Genomic DNA, 25769 nt, shown 5'->3' on the forward strand with positions numbered 1-25769 from the left:
CGCAGATCACGTCATGGCAAATTATTAAACTATTATTAGGTTTTCTGGCTGATAAATGATTCAAGATTGAAGGTTTTAAGGCTACGACTGTAAGCAGAATGTGTGCTCATTTTAATAATGTCTTAATTTTTAATTGCAGCGTGGTTATTATGACTGTCAAGGTAATAGTGCATCCAATGGCAGGTCTTACCCTTGGAAACAGACCAAATAGAAACTGCACAACAAACACAAAATGTTAGGCAATATCTTTTTAAAAAGCTACTATGCCAACAGATACTTAATAATGTAACATGTTTAGAACTGATTTTGTTTTGTAATCAATTTAACCCTTAAAATTCTTATGAAATGAAATACATGTCACATTTACCATTTCCATGAACCATTTCAAAATGCTCAGCATCTTCCCAAATAAAACACGCTCAGTTTCCAAGGAATAGGCAGAAAATAATCAACAATGAATGAATTACTTTAAATGTTATTTCTTTCTCAAAACTCAAAAATTTTCAGTCAGCTATTTTATATAATTTAACTGATTGAAAACGAGTTTAATTTTAAAACAACAACAAAAAGAACAAACAAAAAGAACTTACAAGTTTTCTGGGGTCTTTTTATACAACTTTTAGCAGTCCTGTATAGATTATTGAATTGAATTTGCTGCAACATTAAAACCACTGAAAGGTGAAATGAACAACATTTGTGACCTTTAAGATGCCGTTAGCTGTTACTTACTTACCGCCCACCTAAACACCACAGGGCACCCCCAGACGTCCTTTTCTAATTCCCCCCCAGTGTCAGAGCTGTTTTAGTCACAGAGCAGTATAAGCATCTACACAGTATAAGGCAAGTTTTATTGCTGTGCGGGTGATATGTATAAATCATCTGTAATTCTTGATGGGGAACTCTACAAGAGAAGCTTTGTGTGATAATATTTAAAATAAACCTTATTTATAAGGTGTTAAGACACCTTTTCCCCCACACATGCTATACACCACAAGTAAAAGACAACAGTGAGAGGGTGAGACTATAGTGCTCACCACTACTCAAAGTTTTGTTAATGTCTAATATGAGCATCCACCATTTTTAAACAGAGTTCAACCCACACGTTATGGGCAATTGTCAATAAAAAAAAAGAAAAACAAAACAAAACAAAAACCCACAATACACACTGCCAGGCAAACTACGGCCCACAACAAAAAATCCTCGCCTGCACATCCTACAGATTCTCACTAGGGTTAAGGTCCGGATCCTGTGGTTTTCGATCCACATTTGAACCACTGAACCACTCTTTCACAATTTGAGCCTGATGAATCATGGGAATGTCATCTTGCAATATGCCTGTGGCATGGAAAAAGAAAACTCCACTGATGGAAAAAACCTGGTCATTCAGTATATTCAGGTAGTCAGCTGACCTAATTTTTTGGCACATAATGTTACTGAACTGAAGAAACCCCAGATCATAATAGCGGCCCCACAGGCTTTCACGGCAGGCGCCAGGTATGATGGGCGCATCACTTTGTCTGCTGCACCCATCACTCTAGAACAGGACTCATTAGACCACGTGACCTTTTTCCTCTACTCCTGAGTCCAATCTCTATGATCACTGATGAGTGGATTACTTCAGCTCTTTAGTCCCAATACCCTAAGTTCTCTTTACATTGTATGCATGGAAATATCCTCACTTTCACTATTAAACATGGCAGTGAGTTCTACTGTGGATTTTTTGTGATTTGATTTTACCAAATATTTGAGAAAATGCCAATCATGATTATACAAGTTTTTTCCCCAACCCATTTCTTCCTCGAAGGTGATGGTTCACCACAGTCTTTCCAGATCTGCATAATTCTTTGGACCGTTTTTAATTGAACTGAAGTGTCATTGTCTACAATCTACTTTCAGATGCTCCACATGGAGTCACCACAGTAGATAGATTTGAATGTTTGATTTGACAGATTTTCTTTTCTGTCTGTCCTCCTGGGACTAAATGCACAATCTTTCACTGTTAGGTGAATGTAACCATATATATGACAGAAAATAAGAAAAATCATAAATGCTCCCCATTATGAATGAGTTGGAGTGAAAACATAGCCATAACATCACAACTGACAGCTTGCCAGGCTTTATACCACAGCATCGCAATCTTTGAAAACTGTTTATGTGCGGCATGGCTGTCTGCACGCGTAAGTGACAGCACACATACGCAGATCAACCACACATGCGTGCATCTTGCCCAAAAGCATTAACTGCAAAACTGAGTCAAGTGAAAGGCACATGGCACAACAAAAAGCATCAAATTCTGCTCTGCTACTTAGAGTCAAAGCAACTTATTACGAACCAAATGGCCTGCGTTTACTTCTAAATCAAAACTGTGTGTTTCCAGCTATGCAGCTTCAGAGCGCAGCGTGGAGCCTGTAATTAACTCTTAAGAGAATGTGATGACGAAACAGAAGCTGGGAACTTCAAAGAGTTTTCTCAAGAGTTCAAACACATTAAGGTAGTGGGCCTTCTATTTCACAGGCCTATTAAATCATTGCACAGATGTAATTTCCCATCTGGTGGAATCAAACCTTTTCAATATTGACGGCAGTAAAGAAAAAGAACCAAAAAAGAAAGCATTAAATAGTCTGAATTTTATGGAGGGCGGAAGGCACTTTCATTGCTCTTTTTTTTTTTCTTCTTCCTTTTCTTTTTAAAAACCAGCACTAACTCTTGGACACAACTGCTCATTCATTTATCCGGGACTGTTTGCAGCCACATACAATAAATGTTTACTGCATCGTTAAACTCCTTTCCAAATGACCACGGATACTGTCAAGGCCTTACAGAAGGGGAGTGCTGCAATGAAATACCTGCAATAACAGTCATGATGCAGGGTTCATGAACCTACATATTGTCATTTTTCTCTGTATGTGTCGCTTTGCACTATATTCACCCCTGCAGCTAGATCACAGTCTCCCGAGCTTCCTTTCTGCCTCCAGCCATCAGCAAATAAGACACTGGCTGGATCAGCAGAAGGTTAGGGTGGGGGTCTGCGATCCCAGGAAGAAAGGCCAATTTGCAGGAATCAATGAGCTCTGCAGTGAACGTAATCACAGGTCCTGTTATGAAATAGCCATTTAACTTTATAATTATAATTAAAAACATAAAACCCCAGAATTAAATATGTACTAGTGGAGATCCAAGCTTAGGTGTTTTCTAAAAGTCAAATGCCAGATAATACAAACATCAAATTCAAATAAATGGACCAGTCCAGTAACAGCAAGTTTACAACCTACTGGAGCATTAAGGGAGGGGTGTAAACACTTCAGAAAGAGTTACACTTCACCATCCCACTTTTACTTCTGCCCCTTAGCTATTAATCAAGTCAGATGGGTTGTTTTAATTGATGAGAGAAAAAGGGAGACACAGATACGCACCACAGAGTCAAAGGAGGTGAAAGATTACAGACCAGCAGATGTTATTTATTTATTTCTATTTGATTGAGTGAAAGAACAAAGAGAATATCTGGAGAAAAAAAGGGGGGGAATTAAAAGAGAGGCGTGAAGTGAGGAAAGCGTGAGAGGGAAGAGAGGGAAGAGAGGGAAAGCATCTTGGGTAGTTAAAAGCATTCATTCAGCCTTGGGCTGAGCTTGATGGGTGCAGAAGAAGTCTTAAATCTGGACGGGACTGAACTAGAAGGCAGCTGCAGGCAATGAATACATGCAGCACCCAAAATCAGTTAAAACATGCTTTCTGTTCATGTAATTTACAGATACTGAGGAAGAAAATGTGTTTTTTTACCCCTCATTTCATGTGGTTGTCTATATTCCTATATTATAACATATAATATGCTGCTTTTGTACCATTTTCTTTCAAGTTTCCGTCACATGCCTGCAGATGAATTTGGATTCTTTTCCCTCGGTAAACCGTATAGAGCAATGATCCTTTCTCACAATAAGCTGAGATCCTGCATCCCTATTGGACTGGCTGTATGCTCCAGTTTCGCTTTCTTAGTCTGACATAAACACACTTCCTGTTTTCACCTCTCCCACTCTATGCTCAACAGTCATGGGAGAGGAGTAGAAATGAAACAGCCACTAGTCTTTACAAATGAAACCAGAGCCACAGAAGAGACAGAAGTGGGAGAAATCGTTACAGAGGTGGAGATGGCAAATGATGAGACTGAAAGTTAAAAATTTGGCTGTATTTTGAGTTTCAGTATATCGCTCACTAATAATAACAACTAGTTATTTAAAGCAGCACTTAAAAATCATGTTGCGACATGCTACACAGGAGCAATACAATAAAACCAAGACTGAACAAAATAAAAACAAACTAGAGCTCTACTGACGTTTAAGACCAATGTGGACACAGATATTTGGTGATGTAAAAATCTGATATACTGGCAAATACTTTTTTCCTTCAGTCACACAAAATAAAAAGTGAACAGTTATTTATGTGTTCTTTCTTTCTTATAATACAACAACAAGTCACAGATTACTCTATTATTCTCTGCCCGATTGTGCTCGGATCAGCTGGTTGTTTTATTTGTGTGTTGTCAACGTTTTTTTGGGGTTTTTTTACATTTCATTTATTGGCCATTTTAAATAAAGCCAACATCAATTCCAATAAGTTGTACTGAGTAATGTACTGAGGAAGTAGACTACCGTATTCAAAGCAAGTGAAAAACTCAAAGGGAAAGCATCGTCATAAAAATGTGTTTTAAGACTCAAAGAAAGACTGACTCGACTTAATTTCCTCTAGCAGGTCATTCCAGAGCTAGGAGCAAGCGATACACTCAGCGGGATGCTGTACAGGTAAAAGACAGGTTCTCTGGTTAACTTGTTTTTCACCATGACGGTTTTTTTTACACCAACATTAAGCCCAATTTGACTTTTCCATAAATCGTAAATGGTCTGTATTTGTATAACGCTTTACTAGTCCCTAAGGACCCCAAAGCACTTTACATATCCAGTCATCCACCCATTCACACACACATTCACACACTGGTGATGCAAGCTACATTGTAGCCACAGCCACCCTGGGGCGCACTGACAGAGGCGAGGCTGCCGGACACTGGCGCCACCGGGCCCTCTGACCACCACCAGTAAGCAACGGGTGAAGTGTCTTGCCCAAGGACACAACGACAGAGACTGTCCAAGACGAGGCTCGAACCGGCAACCTTCCAATTACAAGGCAAACTCCCAACTTTTGAGCCACGATCGCCCCGATAAACCAAATGTCATTTTTTTTACCATGGTTGCTGGGAAACTTTAACCTAATCTCTTTATAGTTTCAGTTCTTAGGTTTAGTAAAGCCTGTTATCAAGTGTAAGTACAGTACTTTCACTTCTATATGTAGAAGTAAAAGCATTTTGTAGATAACAAAACAGTATAATTTATAATTAATATGGAAGTCATCCATTTTCTTTTTGTGAATTCACCCCTTTAAAATAACTTTCCTTTTTTTTTTTTTTAAATGTAGTTATGTTTCCTCTTCTCTCTGTTCCACTTTGGTCTACAGACTCTGATTTGTCGCTAGCTCCTGATTTACTGCACTTTAAAGCAAGTCAAGGAAGGAAAAAGAATTATATATCTTGAGGAAAATGATGTGTGCGTCCTGATAGAAGTCAGGCAATCCATCTTCTTTGTTGTGGTTCACATATGCTATTACATTGCAGGCCATCATCACACCAGTAACATTTCAGTGTTTCAGCTGGGTGAGTTACGTGTGAATGCTTGGAGCTTATGCTGACACATTTTCCTGTCCAAGGTGCTAAAGACCACCACCAAGAGTAACAAAATGTTCACAGTTTTTCTTACTGGTTTAAGCGGGCAGAATCCCATCACCAAAATGCTGGTTCCTCTCGACTGGCTACCAGTACGTTTCAGATATCATTTTAAAATTTTCACTTTTAAAGCAAGTTTGAGTCTGGCCCCTTAGATACACAGGAACAATGTTGACCCTGTATGAGCGAATTCAACCTCTAGATGGGGTCCTCCTGGCAGTTCCAAATATCAAGGCTTAAATCTAAAGGCGACTTTGCTTTTGCCATCAGGGACCCTCAGCTTTGGAACTACCTGCCTCAGGAGCTCACACGATGTCCTTCCAATAACTTAGAAACTCAATTAACTGATCTCAGCTAAACATATTTGTTTTTCAGTTATTAAATACAAAACTGAATGCAGAATGACGCACAAACAAGAAGCAACTGAAGGCAGCTGCAGTAAAGGGCCAGGAAAGCTGGGGGAAAAACAGGATTTGATGATGTCCATGGATTCTAGATTTCAGGACTCATCTGTGGCAAAGGACTTAGTATGTTTAATTACTTTTGAGGGGCTATGCATAAAAATGTTTTTAATTCCTAAAGAATTAATGCGATAACTTTACTATACCCCTTGGATTAAAGCTAAAAGTCTGCACTTCATTGTACACTACCACCATAGATTTTAAATCAAGTAGTCAAGATTGAACAACATTTGTGTCATTTTTCCAAAATGTATGGGGCAGACTGTAAGTGATATCTCCTACTGCCTGTGATTCTCTGTAGTTTCTGGATGTTTTGACAGTTTCTGAATGAGAAAAATCGACAATATTTCCATTCTGTTGTCTACATTAAAGAAAACAAATCATGAACTGACAAAACCTGCTGGGACCAGTTTTTTGTGCTCCAAACATTTGAAGGAGATTACTTTTCCACACTGGTGGTATGAAAGTGAACTTTTTCTAGGCTTATTGTTGTTGCACTGGTCTGGTCTGATCTGTACAGTCTCATAATATCACCAGATTTAGTGAAAAAAAACCAAAACATAATAATCAGATGTCCATTATTGACTCAAACAGACATGTTTATGCATGAAAAAGTGTTTTTCACATCTAAGCTAATGGATTGCCTTGCTCTAATGGTGATGAAATGGTATTTGATCATGTAAATACTTTGATGTAGAAGAGAACAGAGAAAGAACAAGTACATAGTAAATAAAGCAGAGCAAACAAGTAAAGAGAAGTAAAGAAAAGTATACAGCAGAAGCAACAATTAAAGTCAGTGCCTGGAGTGTGTTTATGCTGTTGCAGTATAGCAGACACTCTACATGCTCTGAATGTAATTGGCCGCCCCCAGAGACTGCCCTAACTCTGGAGGATGAGGAGCAAGCTGAGCTCTGTGAATGACACGGCTTTGACACCAAACTTGTTCCATTAATCCCTAATAAGTCTTTTAACTTAGTTTCCAAAGTCTAGAATTACTAAAACAATCTGAAATAATCTGCAGGGCATAGCACAGCAGGCCACAAATGCCATAGTAATTAATATTTCACCTTCTCCATTTTGTTAGTGCCACAAAAACATACTTCCAAAAAAAGAGTCACCCAGTCGATGAGAGCCTCAAACACCCAGCGTCCCTCGAGAAGGAAGGATAACCCAACATTTCTTTTCAGACACGATGTGAAAAAAAATATTGTTTTCTAGTCACTGTGGTGTACAGTGCAACATCCTGGGTTCAAATCTGGCACAAGACCTTTGAAACACCATATGCAGCGAGTTTCCTCTCTTTCTAAAGGAAATAATACCCTCCAAAACAAGTCAAGCATGACAAAAGACAGCTGTGACCAAGGCCTTTATAACAAATGTTTGCTTACATTTTGGGCCATGCAGTGATCTGATTTGCAAACTTCCAGTCCACCCTGTCACTTACCATTTCCTGTGAGTGTGCAAGCACCGGTGCAAGTGTGTAAATGAGTGTGTGTGTGTGTGTGTGTGTGTGTGTGTGTGTGTGTGTGTGTGTGTGTGTGTACTTTGTTTATATATCTTTGTGGGGACCAAAACACTTGTGGGGACCAACAGCACTTATGGGGACATTTTTTGAGACTCAAAATGTGGTTTTGGTGTTAGGGTTACAACCAGGTTATGGTTAGGTTTAGGCTAAGGGTTAGGGTTAGTCATTCAGTTTTTATGGTTAGGCTTAGGTGTAGTGGCTAGCGTAAGCACTATGTCAATTAGATGTCCCCACAAAGATATGCAAACACGACTGTGTGTGTGTCTGTGTGTGTGTGAGACACAACTCTATCATGTTGACCAAACTGATCCATTTTTCTGCTTTTGCTGTTGGTAATTGTGAGCTCTAACTAAAAGGAAAGATCAATAATAATTAACTTGCGCACATTAATAATTACATCTGGGACGCAGCATTAAAGCAAGACCATTTGAAATCAATCAGCAAAGCCAAAATGATCAGGAAGGGGGCTTGTTCTCTTTTACCATCATTTAATAATTATCCCATTCTAACTGTGAGATAAGTAAACGCTGACGGACGCAAGCAGTGCTGCTGAGCTGAAGAGAAAAACATTAAACCTCAGAACACAGCCATCATCTTGTTTGCAGTCATGATCCATTTAACCCATTAACTTTACGCCTGAAAATTACTTACTGTATAACAATCATATTGAGACAAATAGATGGAGCATGAGTGAATGAGATATTATTCAGCAAGAAATAGCAAAGCCTCCTTTCTGCAGTGTTACAGAAGTCTAAAAACAACCCACAGATGTTACTACTCATCAGAAACCTCTGAACACTGCTCTTTAAAAATAGAGCATGTTCCCACTATGCAGTAGGATTTATTTTTGGGTTGCACGCGAGCTAAAATTGGGCTGTGGATTAGGGCACGTTGCTTTTTGATGATGAAGCATACAGCACAGGGAGGTGTCTCTTATGAAACTCTCATGCCTTTTAAAGACCACCCCCAAGTCTGTCCCATTGATGTGACTTTGTGCTCTGCTCCCTCCTCATTGTTGAGAGATTGTCAAGGTCCAAGCTCAGCACGGCTAATGGGTACACAGCAATGAAGGGTCATATTTCGTGAAGGCTATACTTAATGATTTCCTCCTACAGTGCATTTGGTTAGAAGACTTTAATGTGCAGATCAGAAAAAAAAGGCACTGCAGCAATCAAACTGCTGTGTCATAAAAAGCTGATGAGAGCAGCTGCAAAGCCTCGAACATTAGGACGCGGCAAAGTTTGCAGCTGTCAAGCTGTCACGGCCAATACTTCCGACACAGAGAGGCTAATTAGCAGGGCGATCAATATCACCAGTGAAGAGTTTTAGACATTAACAAGAGGAAGACAAGGAAAATATTGTTTTGCTGCAGTGCTTATGAGACAAACTGAATGTGAAGTAACTGTTAAAATTAACATCTCACTGTACCCAAAGGAAGCAGACTTCCACTTGCGGCAGGGGGTGACTCTTCTGCAACCTTCAGAAACCAACCTCCCGGGATTCTCTGTGACTTCAACTGGTATAGATGTATGTCTCCTACAAAAGGACACACTGTGTTACAAAAAACAAACAAGAAAAAACAGAAATGTGGTACCTGCAAGGACAGATATGACAGAAACATTTTTAAAATGAAATGACGGCTGTGTGAGTCTGTTTGTGTGTGCGTGCGTGCATGTACATGCCCATGTTTAGACTCTTTGTGAGGACAGAAAATTGGCATGACACTATACTTGTGGGGACCAACAGTCACTTATGGGGACAAAATCCCCGTCCCCACGAGTTTGAAGATATTTTAGAGGCTCAAAATGTCATCTTAGTATCAGGGTTACAATTAGATTATGCTTAGGTTTAGGCATTCATTTTTGATGGTTAGGGTTAAGGTATGAAGCTAGGGAAAGCATTATGTCAATTAGATGTCCTCAATAAGATATATAAATGTTTGAACTCTTCATGTACAAGAAATACATCCAGGTATGCATAACTTCATACATTTTTTTTTTTTTTTTTTTTTTTAATTACTCCAAACCTGTTTCTCATTTGATTTTGTGAACAGTGGTGCAAAGTAAGTGCTGCACACTGATAACATAACAAAATGGTGTCTGTACTGCCAGATAATTACATTTCTCTGAAACAAATATGGGTAAAATGTCAGTAGGTAACAGTAAAATGTAATGCGTGTGAAAACTTGGGGTGAAAAAAAGACCTCAATCTGACTGCGTCACAGAAAATAAATGCAATCCCTTAGCCTCCTAAAACAAACCTATGGTATCAATTTCAAAATAGTATGTTATCAAGTTATCGCATCGCATTCACAAGATTGTCAGAAAACTTGACCTCTGACCTTGAAGTCGAGATCACTGAGATCTTTAGTAAATACACCAACGGTACCAATTTGAAACTCCTATGTCGCCTCATTCTCAAGTTATCCTATTTACATAATTGGGAGTTCACATAAGTTAAGCTCCTTTGTTGAGTATATGCAACTTCACGGCTTGTGCTTTGTCTGTAAAGTTAAAATAGTTTCTTCCTCTACTACTGATTATTCAGGCATTTCTCATCTTCTTCCACAGGAGATCACTTCCACAGAGATATTTCTCTCTCATCTGTTAAGGTTTTCACTGAGCCAGCCCCCCATTGGATTGCATGTCTATCATGGGCAAAGCACATTTCTCAAGCTGTGGGTTATAGTCAGCCCACCCATCTCTGCCAGAGAATGAAGTCGTCATCGAAAACATACAGCCGCATCTTACTTCAGAAGAAAAACGCTATTATTGTTCATTGTTTAACTCAGTGTCGAGATGAAAAATCTTGCACCGAGGTCCTGAGACATAGCAGTGGCTAATTGTGTCATGGCTGCTGCCATTTGCTGCTGTTTCGGCACAATGAATTATTAATTTCAAAAATGCTAATGTCTCTGCTCTGGCTCAGATGAGAGTTATGAACCTTGGATTAGTCTGAAATTTCCTTCCCATCCTCCATTAGTTTTTCAGAAAGTCCCACAGAGTCCAGGCTCAGACTTTGCTTCAGACCATAAATAAATGTCAGGTCTTTCCCATGAGAGTGACACGTCATGTGACTTTAATTTGCATCTTTGGATTCTGTCACCACACACTGCACACTCCCGTGTCTGTAGGGGATTGTTTCAGGACAATTCCTTGTTAAGATCTGAAATGCAGTTTTCTTAATCGAGAAGGACTCGTGCAAACAGCAGGCTCTGTGTCCTACCCATCAAAATTGGCAACACGAGATAGGTTTGTGTGATCCCTGAGGAGTACACCGGCCAAGGGTTCGAGACTGCACTGGAGCAGTTCTGCGACACAGGCCTGTCACGTCTCGTGCTTGTAGACAAGTATCAGTTCAGCTGCCTGACAGTGCACTGGAGGACAGCCCGGCTCTTTGTAGGATAGATTTGTGAGTGAATTAAGTACAGTTCACCCCACGCATTGTGCGGTTCTAGAGAGATGCCCTCTCTTCAGAGAGAAATCTGCAGTTCCAAGCCTATTTTAGGAAACGCCTCATGAGCAATAGAAGTTGCAAGAGTGCAGTCTCTTTGCTCCTCTTCAATGTTGTATGTTAATTCTTATAGTATATCACTGAACGTCATAAATCTTCCCACAATCCTGTTACAATAACAAATTACTCTGACTTAATGTTTGAATTAATTGGAAGGGCTTTGCCTATGGTATTATTTTGAGATGCACTCTAAAAAGGGGTTCTGACGCCCCCCAAACAACAGCCCAGCAAAGCTTTATTCTCTTCATTGTCATTCCTACAATAATGACTGAGCTGTATAATCCCCTCCTCTCTGTTTCCCCAACTCTCTGCGGAGGACTACGGGGAAATCAAAGCTGCAGCCCTCGCTAAGGCTTTCCAGAATACCTCCAGTCACCCACTATTACTGCAGCTTGCTGACAAGCTGGCCTTCGTGTGCGTGAAGCCAAACATGTTCAATACAAAAAAAAAAAAAAAAAGACAGAATGTGGAGTGCTCAAAAGGGCCACGGTCATGGATACAGCATATGAAACAATATGAAATTGGAACTTGCTCTTTGTTCTCAGACACTCCCAGACAACTATAACAACTGCCATCCATCACAAAACACAATCTCACCGAGCCCAAGTAAACAGGTATAAATAAGACAAGAGCATTTTCATCCTGCATTCCCATTGCAGTTGGCGTGATTAAGTGCCCGACTACTCCTCAGCTCTAGGCTTTGGCCATGTGCTCGTCGGGCTTATGAATGAGTGCTGTACAAAATGTGGAGTGGGAGAACACCTTATCATTAAACATTCACTGAAGAACAATCCAATAAAAGCAGGTCACTGAGGCTGATGAGCGCCTGCCTTCCTATCTGAGCCCGGGTGTAATCACATCTGAATGAAACCATCCATTCTGATTACACAACAGCAGAGCAATTAAACACCGCCATGTTGCTACTCCTCTCTCATTAGCCATGGAGTGTGTATAAGAATAATCCCCCATCGCCGACTGGGCCAATCTCTCCCCACACGCTCACTCAAACTTCTATCAAACCAGTGCAAAGCAATCTTCCGGGAGCATGGCTTATTTATTTATAGCGCCTGAACCAAGTTCGGTGGCTTTTCCATTATAAATGATAATGAAACCTACCAAGCCATGTAACACACAAAATTTAAAACAACCCGACTCACTTGTGTCATGGTGTGGCATATTAACAGGGTGAGAGATGTAAGTGACTGTAAGTCTGCTGTGTGTTGTCAGCAGAGTGCTGTTTTGGCAGTTGTAGCGATTTTACAGTAAACAGCTTTAAGCTGCGATACAAAAGGAAACTCAAGGCCAAGATGAATCGAGTGAGTGACGGAGAAATTTATGGTAGCTGTCACAGCAATTTGAATCTGGCTGCTGGTTGGTTGCTAAGAATATTTGCACTGAGATAGTATATCCATATCATGGGAACAACATTAGAAGCAGTAGCATGAAAAAAGTTTTTTATAAGACACAGAAGATGTGCATAGTGAAACTTAGTATGGAATCGCAAATAAGCTTAAAAAAGATTTATACATTTTATATACAAAGATTTTATTGTTTCAAATGTGGCGTCATAACACATCATGCTTAATTGAGATTTTGTGGATATAAATTAGTTGTTATTGTACTGAATTTAAAATGATACAAAACCTCATAAAAGCACCATAAGAGCATGAACAGAAAAAAATAAAATGGGCCATATTATCCCGTTGCAATGTGGTTGCTAGGCAATGCGACGATATTGTAACATAATTCCACTTTTGTTGATATAAATGAGATGATACTGCCATGAATTAAAATGATGGGATGAGTTCATGTGTGTAGGCGCATAAACGCAAAAAACTAAGTCTTATTTGGCCATTGCTAGGGGGATTTCCAGGCAACCTGATGGCATCATAATATATAATTCAAGACTTAAGTTTTGTGGATATAGTTTAGATGTTATTTTCCTGACATACAAATACATGTAACCACTGGTGTTACCCCTCAGCCTCGAAATACGTGCGCCTATAGTATAAATTTGAAAATCCCAGGTGAATTTCAGAAAAGCTGACCTTTGACCTTGAGGTCAATATTCAAACAGCGAGACTCAGTTGTTTCGAACACCTCTGAAATTTTTAATAGATGCACCTATGGTGTCAATTTGAAAATCCCAGGTAACCTAATTCTCAATTTATTGTGTTCACAAGATTTTCAGAAAACTTGACCTCTGACCTTGAGCTTGAGCTTAAGGTCGAGGCCACTGAGATTAAACTCGTCTGAGATTTTTAGTAGATGCACCTATGGTATAAAATCTAAAATCGCTGTACTCAAAAACTTGAATACACCGCCTGCCTGCCCCGCTGGGTGATTATAATACCACATCAGCCTTTTACGGCTGAGGGGTAAAAATGATAAGATGCTTTCATAAGGTCCTATAGAGGAAGCGTAGGCCTACATGCTAAATAGAGGTGTTTTTAGCGTACTGCTAAGTGGTTGCTAGGCAGCACGTTGACATCATACTACGTGATATAGATAAGAACCGTCAGGTGCCTAAGGTATAATTTTGTGTCACATTTGCTTGCTCAATTCCTGATCATGTGGGAGGAGTCTGCAGACATAGAAACACAGCTAAAAAGGCTTTTTGTGTTATATGATTGTGTGTATTCATTTTAAAATCAAATATAAGTTTCTTCGTTTTTGTATTGGTAAATTGTTCTTTTTAGATTTAGTTACCCTCTTTAACCAAATGGACTATTTTATACATATCAACCTTCCCTAAAAGCATTTCAGCACTTTGCTCTAATTATTCATTCAATTAAATCAATGCTTGAATCTTAAACTGTTTGCTGATGGATTTATTCATAGGCTTAAAAAGTATTTTATTATTCTCTCAGCACACATACCAATCCATTTCTAAAATGTAATGTAGATTTAGTCCTGCAATGTGGGGTGAGAGGTCATGAAGCTTTTCACTGATTTACACAGACTACCATCAATTTTATTGCTAAAAAGTGAGCAGCAGCAAGAATTCAGTCACAAGTATTATAAGTCAGTATCAAGTTTGTGTGCAGCTCCCAGCAAAGCTGCAAGATCCAAACTGTGCTGGCAGAGATGCTTAATGCTTGAATTTCGAACCACATTTTACACATAAGCATATTAACAGTTTTGGGACACTTAACGAACGGAAGATTCTGGGACTTGTGGCCAAATTCACAAGCAAGAATTGCAAGCAGAAGGCTGCTGCCATTTGAGACTTTTCCAACTACATCAAAACACCAATTTGGTGAGATGGGATTATTTGGCTCTCAAGCCTTGTCCTCCATTTCTACTGCTTTGCTTCTTTGCTTTTACAGGGCTGAGGTATATGAAAAAAATCAAATTATGATAACCAAAAAATCTGTTCACATCCGTTTCAGACACAGGAAGAAGACAATAACCCTGATAATGTCCAAAGAAAGTCTTGCAGCTAAAAACTCAATTCAGATGTTTTAAGTGAAATTAATATTTGGTAATAGTAAAAAAAAAAAAAAAAAAAAAAAAAAAAAGAAGTCCAAAATAGAAAATTAAGGATAAACGCTTTGATTTATCCAAATTCATACAGAACACATAAAAGTTTCATATAACCCATTTTCTGGGATGATTTACACACCGAGTGTGAAACAAACCTCATATACACACACACGTCTCTGCTTTGCAAGCACATACTGAAGTACACATATCCTGGGACTGTACAAAGACAAAGACTGACACACATCTTCAGGCTGTGGCCCTCTGAATTTACTTCAGATTTGTAATGGGACATTTAGAGCAGAAGAGAAGCAGCCTGGGAGTGCAGACAGCAGAGAGTATAAGGAAAGAACAGACACAGCCTGGAAAATTGGTATCAAAAACACGGGACAGGCTCTGCCACAATTTTTCAACTTTTCTAGACTCTGTTAGGTTCTTGATACACCGCACTACAGAGGCAGGGGGAGAGACTGTTTGGATCCCATAGCGAGACATCCCTAAAGAGAGAAACTGCAGATAAGGAGTGTGTTTACTAGCAAGAGAAGCCCATCTACTCTCTGCATGCAAGCCATATTCCCTCAGCTTTGTTCACAGCAAATGATGGACTCACATTACAGTTTTAAATCAACCCACAACTTAACTCTGTCAGGAGAAACAAACCTATAAATCTCCAGCTATCGAAGTTCACACAGCCAGCAACTATCAACAGAAGAGTGTGACCTTGGACTGGACATAAAAATCTCATTACTTCCTCCACACTGCAATATCAAGAAACACCAATAACAGCCCTACCTCAGTTCCTCACTTACCCTGGCTAGCCTCATGATCCTTGGTTATTCATTTTCCTCACTCAAACTGAAAGACTTATGTAGGACAGTGTCTTCACCAAAGTATTTTCTGGAGCAATAAGACGATTTCCCCAAAAGGCACAAGCTTTTCTTTAAATTAGATAAGTATCAGGCAGATGCATCAACCTAAACAGATAAAAACAATAATAACAGATTTTTAAAAGCAGGTGGACATACCTGACCATTCTGGAGGCGTCACATTCAGATCTGAAAAACAAATGAGACACACGGTTTTAATGGTTTTTGTTAAACAGGTAGAAACAGGGATACTGCAGTGCTTCAGTAGGACAGCAAAAGACAAGTGAAGTTACATAAAACGGCTCACTAACCACCAGGCTTTGATTCAGCAGCTGCATTATTGCAGTAAAGTGCAGCTATCTGACACTGACAGGTGCTACACTTTTAAACAGATCAATCTGATCTCCTGAGAAGTGGACACAATTTATATTCTAGATACAACTTTGGTGTGACATTTACAAAATATTCCACTGAGTGTGTCAAAAATGTGTCTACTGAATCCAGTATCTTGTCCTTGAAACCAAAAAAAAAAAAAAAACCCCAACCTTTTTATACTTTGGTGTTTTTCCTCCCTTTGGGTCCTGGTATAAAGCTGCAAAGGTATGTGCTTTCTTAATAAGGTTTTTTTTCCAATACACAATTTTAGGGTAGCTCATAGCAGAGCACTTAGCCCATAGATAGGCATGAAACTTTCATGATGGCCTGTGTAATAGAATAGACGACTCGTGGACAAGAAATGTGAAACTACAACTATTCTGGTTGTAACAGCCACAGTGCTGTGAAATACACAAATAAATAATCCAATTAAATACAAAATGCAGTAGTCACATGTTGATTCATTTAAGGGAATATGGATCAAAAAGGGAAAAAAGGGATGAAAAACACACATCGTGGCTACAGTGGACACTTTCCATTGCTTGTAAGGCTCTTTATATGTTAGAACTTCTCTGTGGCTGGCTGACTGACCGAAAACAGCATAAGCAAGGGTGGCCCACATGTTAAAAAGTATGTGGTACAACCACATACTATAGTGAAAATAGTCATCTATGTCCACTGTGAGCGACCATCTTTGAACAGAGGCGGGGGTTTACGACACCAACTCTGCCATCTATAATCCAGTTTTGAGTTCCCTCCCCAGACGCCTTAACGCCCACTCACATCCTGGGCCATCTGACCTCAGGAATTCGCATGATAAGGTGGGGCCAGGTTTCACAATGAGCTCACCCAAAACCTGGCTGATTGGGACCCACACCCAGTTTCACACCTTGGCTCAGGCGATTAGAGGATCATCAGGGGGTCCTTTTGTCCCTCTGTGGGGGGATACTCCCACTAGGTTTAAATCTGGGACTCTCGGATGAGAGGTGAAACGTCTTCAAGCAACTTAAAGAAGTCCAGACGCTTTTCTTTGCAAGCTCCTTTGACTACGATGACCTGGATGACTGAGAACCTTCACAGACACTATGGTGAAAGCATGAGAGCCTTCCCATGAGCGGCTGGCCTACCAAAATCTCTACAAGAGCACATGAACGACTCATCCATGAGGCCACAATAGAACTGGAGCCCTCACTTGCTTAAGTTAAGTTCAGTGTTCATGATTCAACAATAAGAAAGAGACAGGACCAGAATGACATATCTGGCAGAAAACAAATAAACAAAAAAAAAAAAAAAAAAAAAAAAAAAAAAAACCCATCTTCATGATGACTTGGAAGGTTTCATTTGATGTAAAACTAACAGCATAAAATGAAAATCATACCAACAATGGAACATGGTGGTGATGGTCTCCTGGAACTAGAGCTGGGCGATATGAGATTTTTTCATATCACGATATGGTTTTTTCATTTCAGGCGATAACGATATCTATCACGATATAAGCCAAATAACTATATTTGTAAGATTTAAATGTGCCGTTGCTCACAAGTAAAATGTGAAATAATCAGCAGCTTGTTTTTATTTAAATATTTATTTCCCATAATAAGTTCAACAGGGTAGATGTACTTAAGGAACATGAGACTTTTTCAGATAAATAAAGGCAAATATTGCAAACTACACAAAAGGCAGCCGCTAAAGCGTTTAAGTTTCAAAATAGAACAAACGAAACAGACTACTAAACTGTCAATTCCATTTAGAAACAAAATATGAATTCTAAAAATAAATCTTAGTTTGTTTTACAGAAGAACAGACAAAACTGACTAACTTTTGTCAATATCAAATAAACTGAGAACTAAAAGGAAATTCTCAATCTCTCCTTGTTGTATAGCTTAGCTTTTCAAACAGTTACTTTAGTCTGACAAAAGCCGAATGACGAATTAGCGCTTCCAGTCAGAGACTGAGGCTACGTCCACACGTACACGGGTATTTTTGAAAACGGAGATTTTCCGTTTTCGTTTTAAAAAATAATCCCGTCCACACATAAAGGCAGAAATGAAGGAAAACGCTGCTATGAACATGCCAAAGCAGCAGGTGGCGCTAGATTCCTAACCGTGCAGAAATGTTGGCCAATCAGAAGTCTAGAAGCCTCGGTGGGAAAAAGTAAACAAAGCTGGGGCATAGAAGCAGAACCGAGTCGTATGTGTGGAGGGACAGTAACTGTGTGTATATGTAAGCATTTAAACACTGCAGAGAGTAGAATTAACAGTAACAGTATTGTAGAAATTCATTTCACCGAAACAATAACGTGGCGCACAGTGTGACGCATGCACCAGTTTATTGTATTTCCAGACTTGCTTTCGGCACAATTTACAGTGCACGCTACTCTGTTTTTTGTCAGACTTGAAATAGCCGAAATACCTTCACACTACGGAACTTCTATGGCTCTTCCGTTCGACAATCTCTCCGGCGTTGGAACCATCATCTGTTTTCTCTTCGGTCACGCTCGGTTGATTTTTCTAGTCGGCACACTCATTTCCTCCATTACCCGCTGGCTGCTTCCCAAACAAACACACGTGCGGCTTGGCACTTGTGCTGTACGTAACAAGTCACGCGACGTGACGCTGCGGCTGTGATTGGTTCGGCTCTGCGCTACTTAATTTGGATTGGCTGTTTTTTTTTTTTTTTTTTTTTTTTAAGAGGACAAGAGCGGCAAGGTCTATCGCGATAGCTTAATTTCTCTATCGAGTAAAAGTTATATCGCGATACATATCGTTATCGTTCTATCGCCCAGCTCTACCTGGAACCATGGATTTTCCTCTCTAGCAGAAAATCTTGAAGGAGAATCTCCAACGAGCATGTCATGTCCAAAAGCTCAGGCTTACTTGTGTTATGACAATGTCCCAAATACACCAGCAAGTTCACATCTGATTGACCATGAAGAAAAAGAAGAAAGGTTTTGGATTGGTCTACTCAAAGTCGATGGACTAATGGACCATATACAACCACACAAAGAAGAGTGTGGGCCGATATCCTTCCACAGTGATGTGAAAGACTTATTGCCAGTTGTTCCAAAGGCTTGATTGCAGTTCTAGCTGCAAGCTTGGTCGGTCATACCTATGAACCTTTGACCCTGCCATTTCATAGGTTCTTTTAGAAATTGCCTTTAGTAAATAGCATTTTAAAAGCAAGTACAGTGCTATTCACACTACAGAAATAAAATGTAGTCTCTACTGTTAACCAAACCAAACAATGAGGGATTCATTTGTGAATAGACGGTATAGTTACTGGTACTGTACATACAAAGGCTTTTCTTAGAAGGGTTGTGCTGTTCATCCTTATTGTTGATGATGATTCTCTGCATAGTTCTTCATTGGTGATTGTTGTCCTCATCATTCCAAGTCATTTTACTTGTTTGCTTGCCTGGGTGTTGGCCATGTACCATTCCTCTCATTTCAAATATCTATAGCTCACCTAAACATCTCCTTAAGACTGTCAGCAATTTTTCAGCAACGGCATCCAAAAATCTTAATTATTTCCATAAAGCACAGAAGAAACCTGATACGTCTGCATTTTCATTAACGCAAATCCCATTTGGACTGTGGAAATAGGCTGAGGTAAGAATACAGCGGAGTCAATATAATGCAATGGTGGGATGAGATTCATTGACACACATTCTCCAGTCCAGATACAATTACTGGAGAAATTGATTGCTGTGTATACAATGCATCAGTGAAAAAAATGATCAGACAAAAACCATGCTTCACAAATCTTTGACTAAATGATATTTCCATCTTTTAAACAACTTCCCACTTTCTAACCCACCATCCTCAGAGGCGGCCACAGCACACAAGAAGTGGTCAGTACCCTGGACAGCTCCTCCAGCCTACAGATTGAATATGACTTCTACTACTACTACTACTAGTACTACTACTATTACTGTTACTACATTTGCAGAAATCCTGACTTGTGTGGTGAGGCATTCATTTTTATGGTCTTTCCTGCAAAACTGTCACCCTTGTACAGAAGACAAATGGACAGTCTGCTGCATCTTATACAGCTCCATGTATCATCAGTCATTTGTATTCATATGGAGCCTGACTTTCTGCCCCTGAGTCACTAACTTGTTGGCTATGGAAGGGCACTGGCAAAAAGGCTGCAAATGCAAGTGCTCATACAATTCTTAATTTAATATGGGAAACTGACAAGAAGCAGCTGCTCATTTACAAATCCAGCTGTTACAGAGCAACTAAAATTAGCATTCACAGAGTCATGTTTCTGATCACTTGGTGAATTTCATGTCTAAAAATCCAGTGCGTGCATCTCTATTGATCCCTTAAGGAAATATTTCCCTCTTTAACCGATGCTCACCATCCCCAGCAGTCAGTGCTCAGTGGGTTTTAGAATTGCCTGCAACAGCTGAAAAAACACATACGAGCTGTTAGAACGATTCAAAATGATCAAGTTACCTAAACAGTAAGCAGAAACTCACCATAAAGTTCTGTAACGGTTACAGTGACATGATAGAAGCACCAATTAAAGCCATTTTAAGGCTGTAAGTGACAGGTGCATCCATTTAAAGACACTCTTTTGCCTTAATTAGTCACAGCAGAGACAGGCAGAAAGAAGGTGAGAAAGAAAGCATGAAGTACACATCCTGCTGGCTAGGAATCAAACTGAGGACATGCCGCTGCTGATATTTTCAGCAATGTACAATGAACTGTAAAAACTCTAATGTCTGCTTTACTGCGATTTGCAGGACCTGCCTCTTTGACTGAGTCATTAGAACTAAATCAGGAATTGTACCAACTAGATTTGAGCCAAATTAGATTTCCAAAATGGCTACGGAAAACAGCGAGTTGAGAAAAAGCGCCTTCAGAATGTAGGGTTATATGAGAAAAGAATATTAATGGATTATTAATTCACTCAGGTTCTCAAAGCTAATTTGGGTGGTAATGGAAATAAAAATGAAATCCACTTTTTATTGCTTTATTTAAGTGGAAACTATCATCTTAATGATGACAAATACATGAATGAAAGCAAGAATCCAAGTTGAGCTGTTTTTCTTCTGCATTGCGCTGAAACACCAGGCACTTTCAGGTGCATTCCCAAAGCCTTTTAAATAATGCATGAAATGCCAAATCCCATTGGAAGTATCATTCCACAGGAAGGCCTCCTCAAGCTGTGAGGGTGGTTTCTCCAATAGCGGCCTGCAGAGAAGTGAAATCTCAAGTGGTAGAATTAAGATTTCCACCCCACAACCAGTATTACATTTACTGCCATCTCAGTGGCTTCCACTTGCCCTTTACCTCACTGCATGTGTACGGTACATATTTAAGCCCTTTTTTTCTCCTTTGGATCAGATACAGAGTCTGTTGCTGTGAGGACAGTCTGTTTCCTGTTGTGAGAGAGGAAATGATCAGGGAGGGCAGAGCGAGTGCAAAGAACGCTGACTCAGAGTTTATCAATCTGCGTTTCTGCAAGAGTAAGTGCAACTGGACACGGCTGCAGAAATGCATTAGTCTGCTCATTTAATCATATCTCCCTGCTTAGCATCAAATAAACTGGAACATCATCTACTGTGCAACACACAGACAAACACACCTTGCTTCCAACAAATTCCTGTTTTTAACACTGTGTATGGCTTATTGTAGGTAAAACATTTTCTTCGCTTTCAGATACGTTACCATGTATTATTAAAGCTTGGGCACATTTTCCTAAAGCTGTTTTACTTTCCTCACCTCTTTCAGGAAAGGCCTGTCCCAATGTAATTAGAAACCCATTATTTGTTTTTCACTGTAAAATATTCAGTAGGGTTAGGCCTCGAAGAAATAGCTTCTAGCACTTCATCACTTTTAATGTGGCAAAAATAAAATAAAAATAAAAAATAGTACTGGGCAATAAAGAAAAACATGTGCACCCATTTCCTTCCACCTATTTAGAAAATATCAGAAGCTACTGTAGTTATTATTATTTATTTTTTTAAGGCATTTGATTGATGACATTGCAAATAAGACTACTGCACTGGAGACCATATTTAATACTGCATGCAAACAGTGCTGTACCACATATTTCTACTGCAATTCTCTTACTGTACTTTGTGTTCTATCGGCCTCAACATTTAAAATAAATAAATACAATCAGGACACACAGACCCATCTTCACCTCTGACCTCTTCACCTCGCACTTGACAAGGCTAACAGCAGGAATGCCATTATGAACGTCGCAGTCCTTGACTGAACTGGATAGACCAAAGTTATTTCCAAAGTTACCTAAACAGTTAGTGGCTTTACTGAATAATATACTGTGGAATTCAGCAGCAAGCGTGGCAGTTATGAAATGCTTTAAGCTTCTGCGATCAAACTCCTTCAAGCCGTGATGAAAAATAATAAATCAAATCCAGAGTTGCACTCAATTTTCAAAACTTTCTACTGAAAGCAGAACAGGCCTTGTTGCAATTTCGTGGCTCTTGCCTCCATTCAGAACAATGGCATCAAATGATCAATGACTTGAACCTGCGGTCGGCTATAACAGCTCACTCACGCTGACAGGTCCCTCAGAGGAGGAACACCAAAGCTAGACGCTCTTGTGTACCTTTTCACATTTATTGTCAATATTTTATAAGATGTTTCCTTTTCAAAGAACACTGCAGTCAAGATGCATCATTTTAATGTTTGATGTAGATTTTACACTTGCTTCTCTGGTAAGATACTTGTTTATGTGTCTTTATTCCTACTTCCCATTTTTTTCCCCCCAGTCAAGTACATAAATTAAGGCCATTCATCAAGTCTTAGGCTCCTCAGTGCAATACACACTTCTTGTGTCCATATTACTGAGACCTAAATGATCTGTATTAATCAGCAGCTAATTAAAAGCACAAATGTGTCTTGCTAAGCAGATCTAATGAGTCCTCTCTGTAGTGGTTTGTTTCTCATGGTGCTGTCAAATTATGTATCTCTGAGGAGTTACTGGTGCATGACCCCCACAGGCTGTCAGCTCCTGCATAAAAGGAAAGTGGCAATTCTTCACAAACACACATTCGTACACACATACACACTTGTACAAGAAAACTGCACAAAGCCCCATTCTTCTTTTGCCCACTTTAATTTCTCATCATCTACACTGGAGTACCAGTCAGAGTTTTCCCATCTGTGCTTAAGACTGTTTTTTTAGCCGCCCAAAAGGTTCAAGACACTCTTTGTAATTTTTTTTGTTTTCACAATGAGCAAAAAGATTTTCAATGGGTTCTTTCAGGTAGTTTTTCTTTTCCAAGCAGCATTACTCTTGAAATATGTGCAGCATATGGTTTGACATCACCTTGCTAATTTAAGCAGTCTTCCTTGAATGTTGGTCAAGAATCAATAAGGCCTCACAGATATGCAAGTTGTCCATTTCATGTACAATAATGTTGCTGAGTGAAACTGGTTGTACAGAAGGTGATGCACTTTCACAGACAAGTCTGTCGCCTCCATTAAAACTATGACCGCGGCGATTAGCTAGCGAACAAAAGCAATCACAAGGAAGTGGTTTGTAAACTGGTTTGAGAAATTAAAGTTTATTCCCCTAGTGGTTGTGGACATCACTGACCCGTCTGTAGACCTGTGTTAACTAAGACTTCGCAAATCATTTTCTGAGCAACTGCCATCAACCTCTAGCAACCAATTGCAACCAGCTGTGGAATATTCACTTTTACTTTATGACAGGAGGTTGTCAGATGGTCGCAGATCATTTTCTAGCCCTATGAGACCGGGGCCTTATTCCTACATAGTTACCATGATTGTCAGACAGCCAAAATGGACAAGTTAATCCCACCTGGTTAGTTGTTAAATATCTGTAAAACATCAGAAGTAGTAAATAGGAGAGCAGTTTTCTAACTCTATAAACCGGCGGTCCCCAACCCCCGGGCCACGGACCGGTACCGGTCCGTGAGTCGTTTGGTACCGGGCCGCGAGAGTTGAGGCTCGGCTGTGAAATGTATGGTTTTCAGGGTTTTTAGCGTTATCGTTTTTATCGTTAACTCTGTTTTCCTGGGTCTTTTCATGTGTGTTATGATTAAATCTTTTTTTCAGTACTGGTTTTATTTTGTTGCATTTATCCGCGACACTATAAAGGCCGGTCCATGAAAATATTGTCGGGCATAAACCGGTCCGTGGTGCAAAGAAGGTTGGAGACCGCTGCTATAAACACTTTCCTAATGACTTTAAGAATCGTTAGTCATTAGCCAATGAGCATGCAGTTTTAAAAAAAAACAAAAAAAACAAAAAACACCTGCTTTTCACATTCTTTTTTTTTTGGCTGCGCTGGAAAAGCTCAAAATGGGACTTCAAATACCAACAGGTGACATTAGTAGCTATGTCCATCTTTTATACTGTGTATGAGAAAAAACTACATATGGCATGACAAAAAACTCTGCTTAAGAAAGAAAAAGCTCAGTGATGTCCCCATTTCAGACACTCTGCTGGATGTTCCCTGTGCTCCTTAGCTTTGTGGACAAAGTGTCCAAATTTTGTTTTGCAAGACCACGGGACAGTTGAGCTCTGGTCCAGAGGAGTAAGCGGACATAGTTTATGTTTCTTCACATGGTAAAATTTTAAACTACATTATTTCTGGATGCAGCAACACATTTCCACAACAGGAAAATGTCTATTTTTAATAAAGTCATACCTAAGGGCCCAAATAGCAGGGCCATTCAATATTAGTTCTTTGTCCATTTCATCCAGAGATGTGGATTCTCTGCCTCTTTAAAGGGAATTCCCAAATTCTTTGCAATCGGACTTTAGTACTATATTGTCAAACACTTTGAACCAACAATATTTCACTTTTTCGCAGAAGACGATCCCTCAGGGAGTCTCTTTTTATAACTAATCATGTAAATACTTTAATTAAACTAACAATGTTGTCCCTGATTGCTGGCATCAGATTCAAAATAGCTATGCAATGTTCAAAATAACATAATCAGCATGTTTACCAGACATGGATTAACTGCAGTCCCAGACCAAATCTAACCAGTAAATTTAAAATTTAAAAAAACAACAAAAAAAAAACAACATTCAAATAAAAGTTTATGATCTACAACTAGGTATAATTCATGTCTGGGAAACTGAGCCGTAGGCTTTAAATGGTTTATAAATTAAAATTTAATTTTGTGTTTCTTCGTATATAAACAGCCTCTCAACTTTTTGGATGGTCGTGTTTCAAACATAAACACAATCAGCGAGATTACAATAGCATCTAAATAATATTAGACTTTTGTTTCCAGACATTTAAAGCTCTTGAGCATGTTAAAAAGGCGCACTGGTTTTTTCTCCCACTTTGAATCCAAGTGGTCTTAAACACCTGACCTAACAAAGTGAGCTGGATACAGGGGGATCTCACTCTTACTCATGCTGCATTCCTGAACATATTGCTCGGATTTGGGTGAGCCCTCAGAGTCTCTTGCAAAGTCTGAGGTTATAAAGAACAAGAGAAGAAGTGCACTCCATCTACAAGCATCTGAAACGCACATACCGCAAGCCAACACCTGAGTGGAAGCAATTGAACCTGTTAAACCAGCAAGTAACCATCAGCAAACTTAAATACACAAACCAGTTAAGTACTCGCAACAGAAAATTCAGCCCAGCCAGCTGTAACAAGGCCTGTGTTGACATCTATCCATGGTGACTAAGAAGAGTGTGTGTAAGCAGTAGCTCCTCATCTGTGTTTAACTGTTGACTCAGCCTCCACCTTGTCAGCTTTTCACGCACGCACGCACGCACGCACACACACACACACACACACACACACACACACCC

General features: G+C 39.5%; 1 protein-coding gene across 2 annotated transcripts in view; it reads right to left on the reverse strand.

Annotated features, from left to right (window-relative positions):
• The window catches only part of LOC102305730 (IQ motif and SEC7 domain-containing protein 1), a 94255-nt gene that overhangs the window by 58492 nt on the left and 9994 nt on the right, over nt 1-25769 (reverse strand). For both annotated transcript variants that reach the window (XM_005938978.3, XM_005938984.3), the window contains exons 2-3: nt 15772-15801; nt 9179-9286 (exon numbers count right to left, since the gene is read on the reverse strand). In XM_005938978.3, coding sequence (XP_005939040.1) covers nt 9179-9286; nt 15772-15801 — 138 coding nt within the window. The remainder of the gene's footprint in view (nt 1-9178; nt 9287-15771; nt 15802-25769) is intronic.

Source organism: Haplochromis burtoni, unplaced genomic scaffold (assembly GCF_018398535.1).
Source record: "Haplochromis burtoni strain Fernald_Lab_line unplaced genomic scaffold, NCSU_Asbu1 Contig_252, whole genome shotgun sequence".
Lineage (NCBI taxonomy): Eukaryota > Metazoa > Chordata > Actinopteri > Cichliformes > Cichlidae > Haplochromis > Haplochromis burtoni.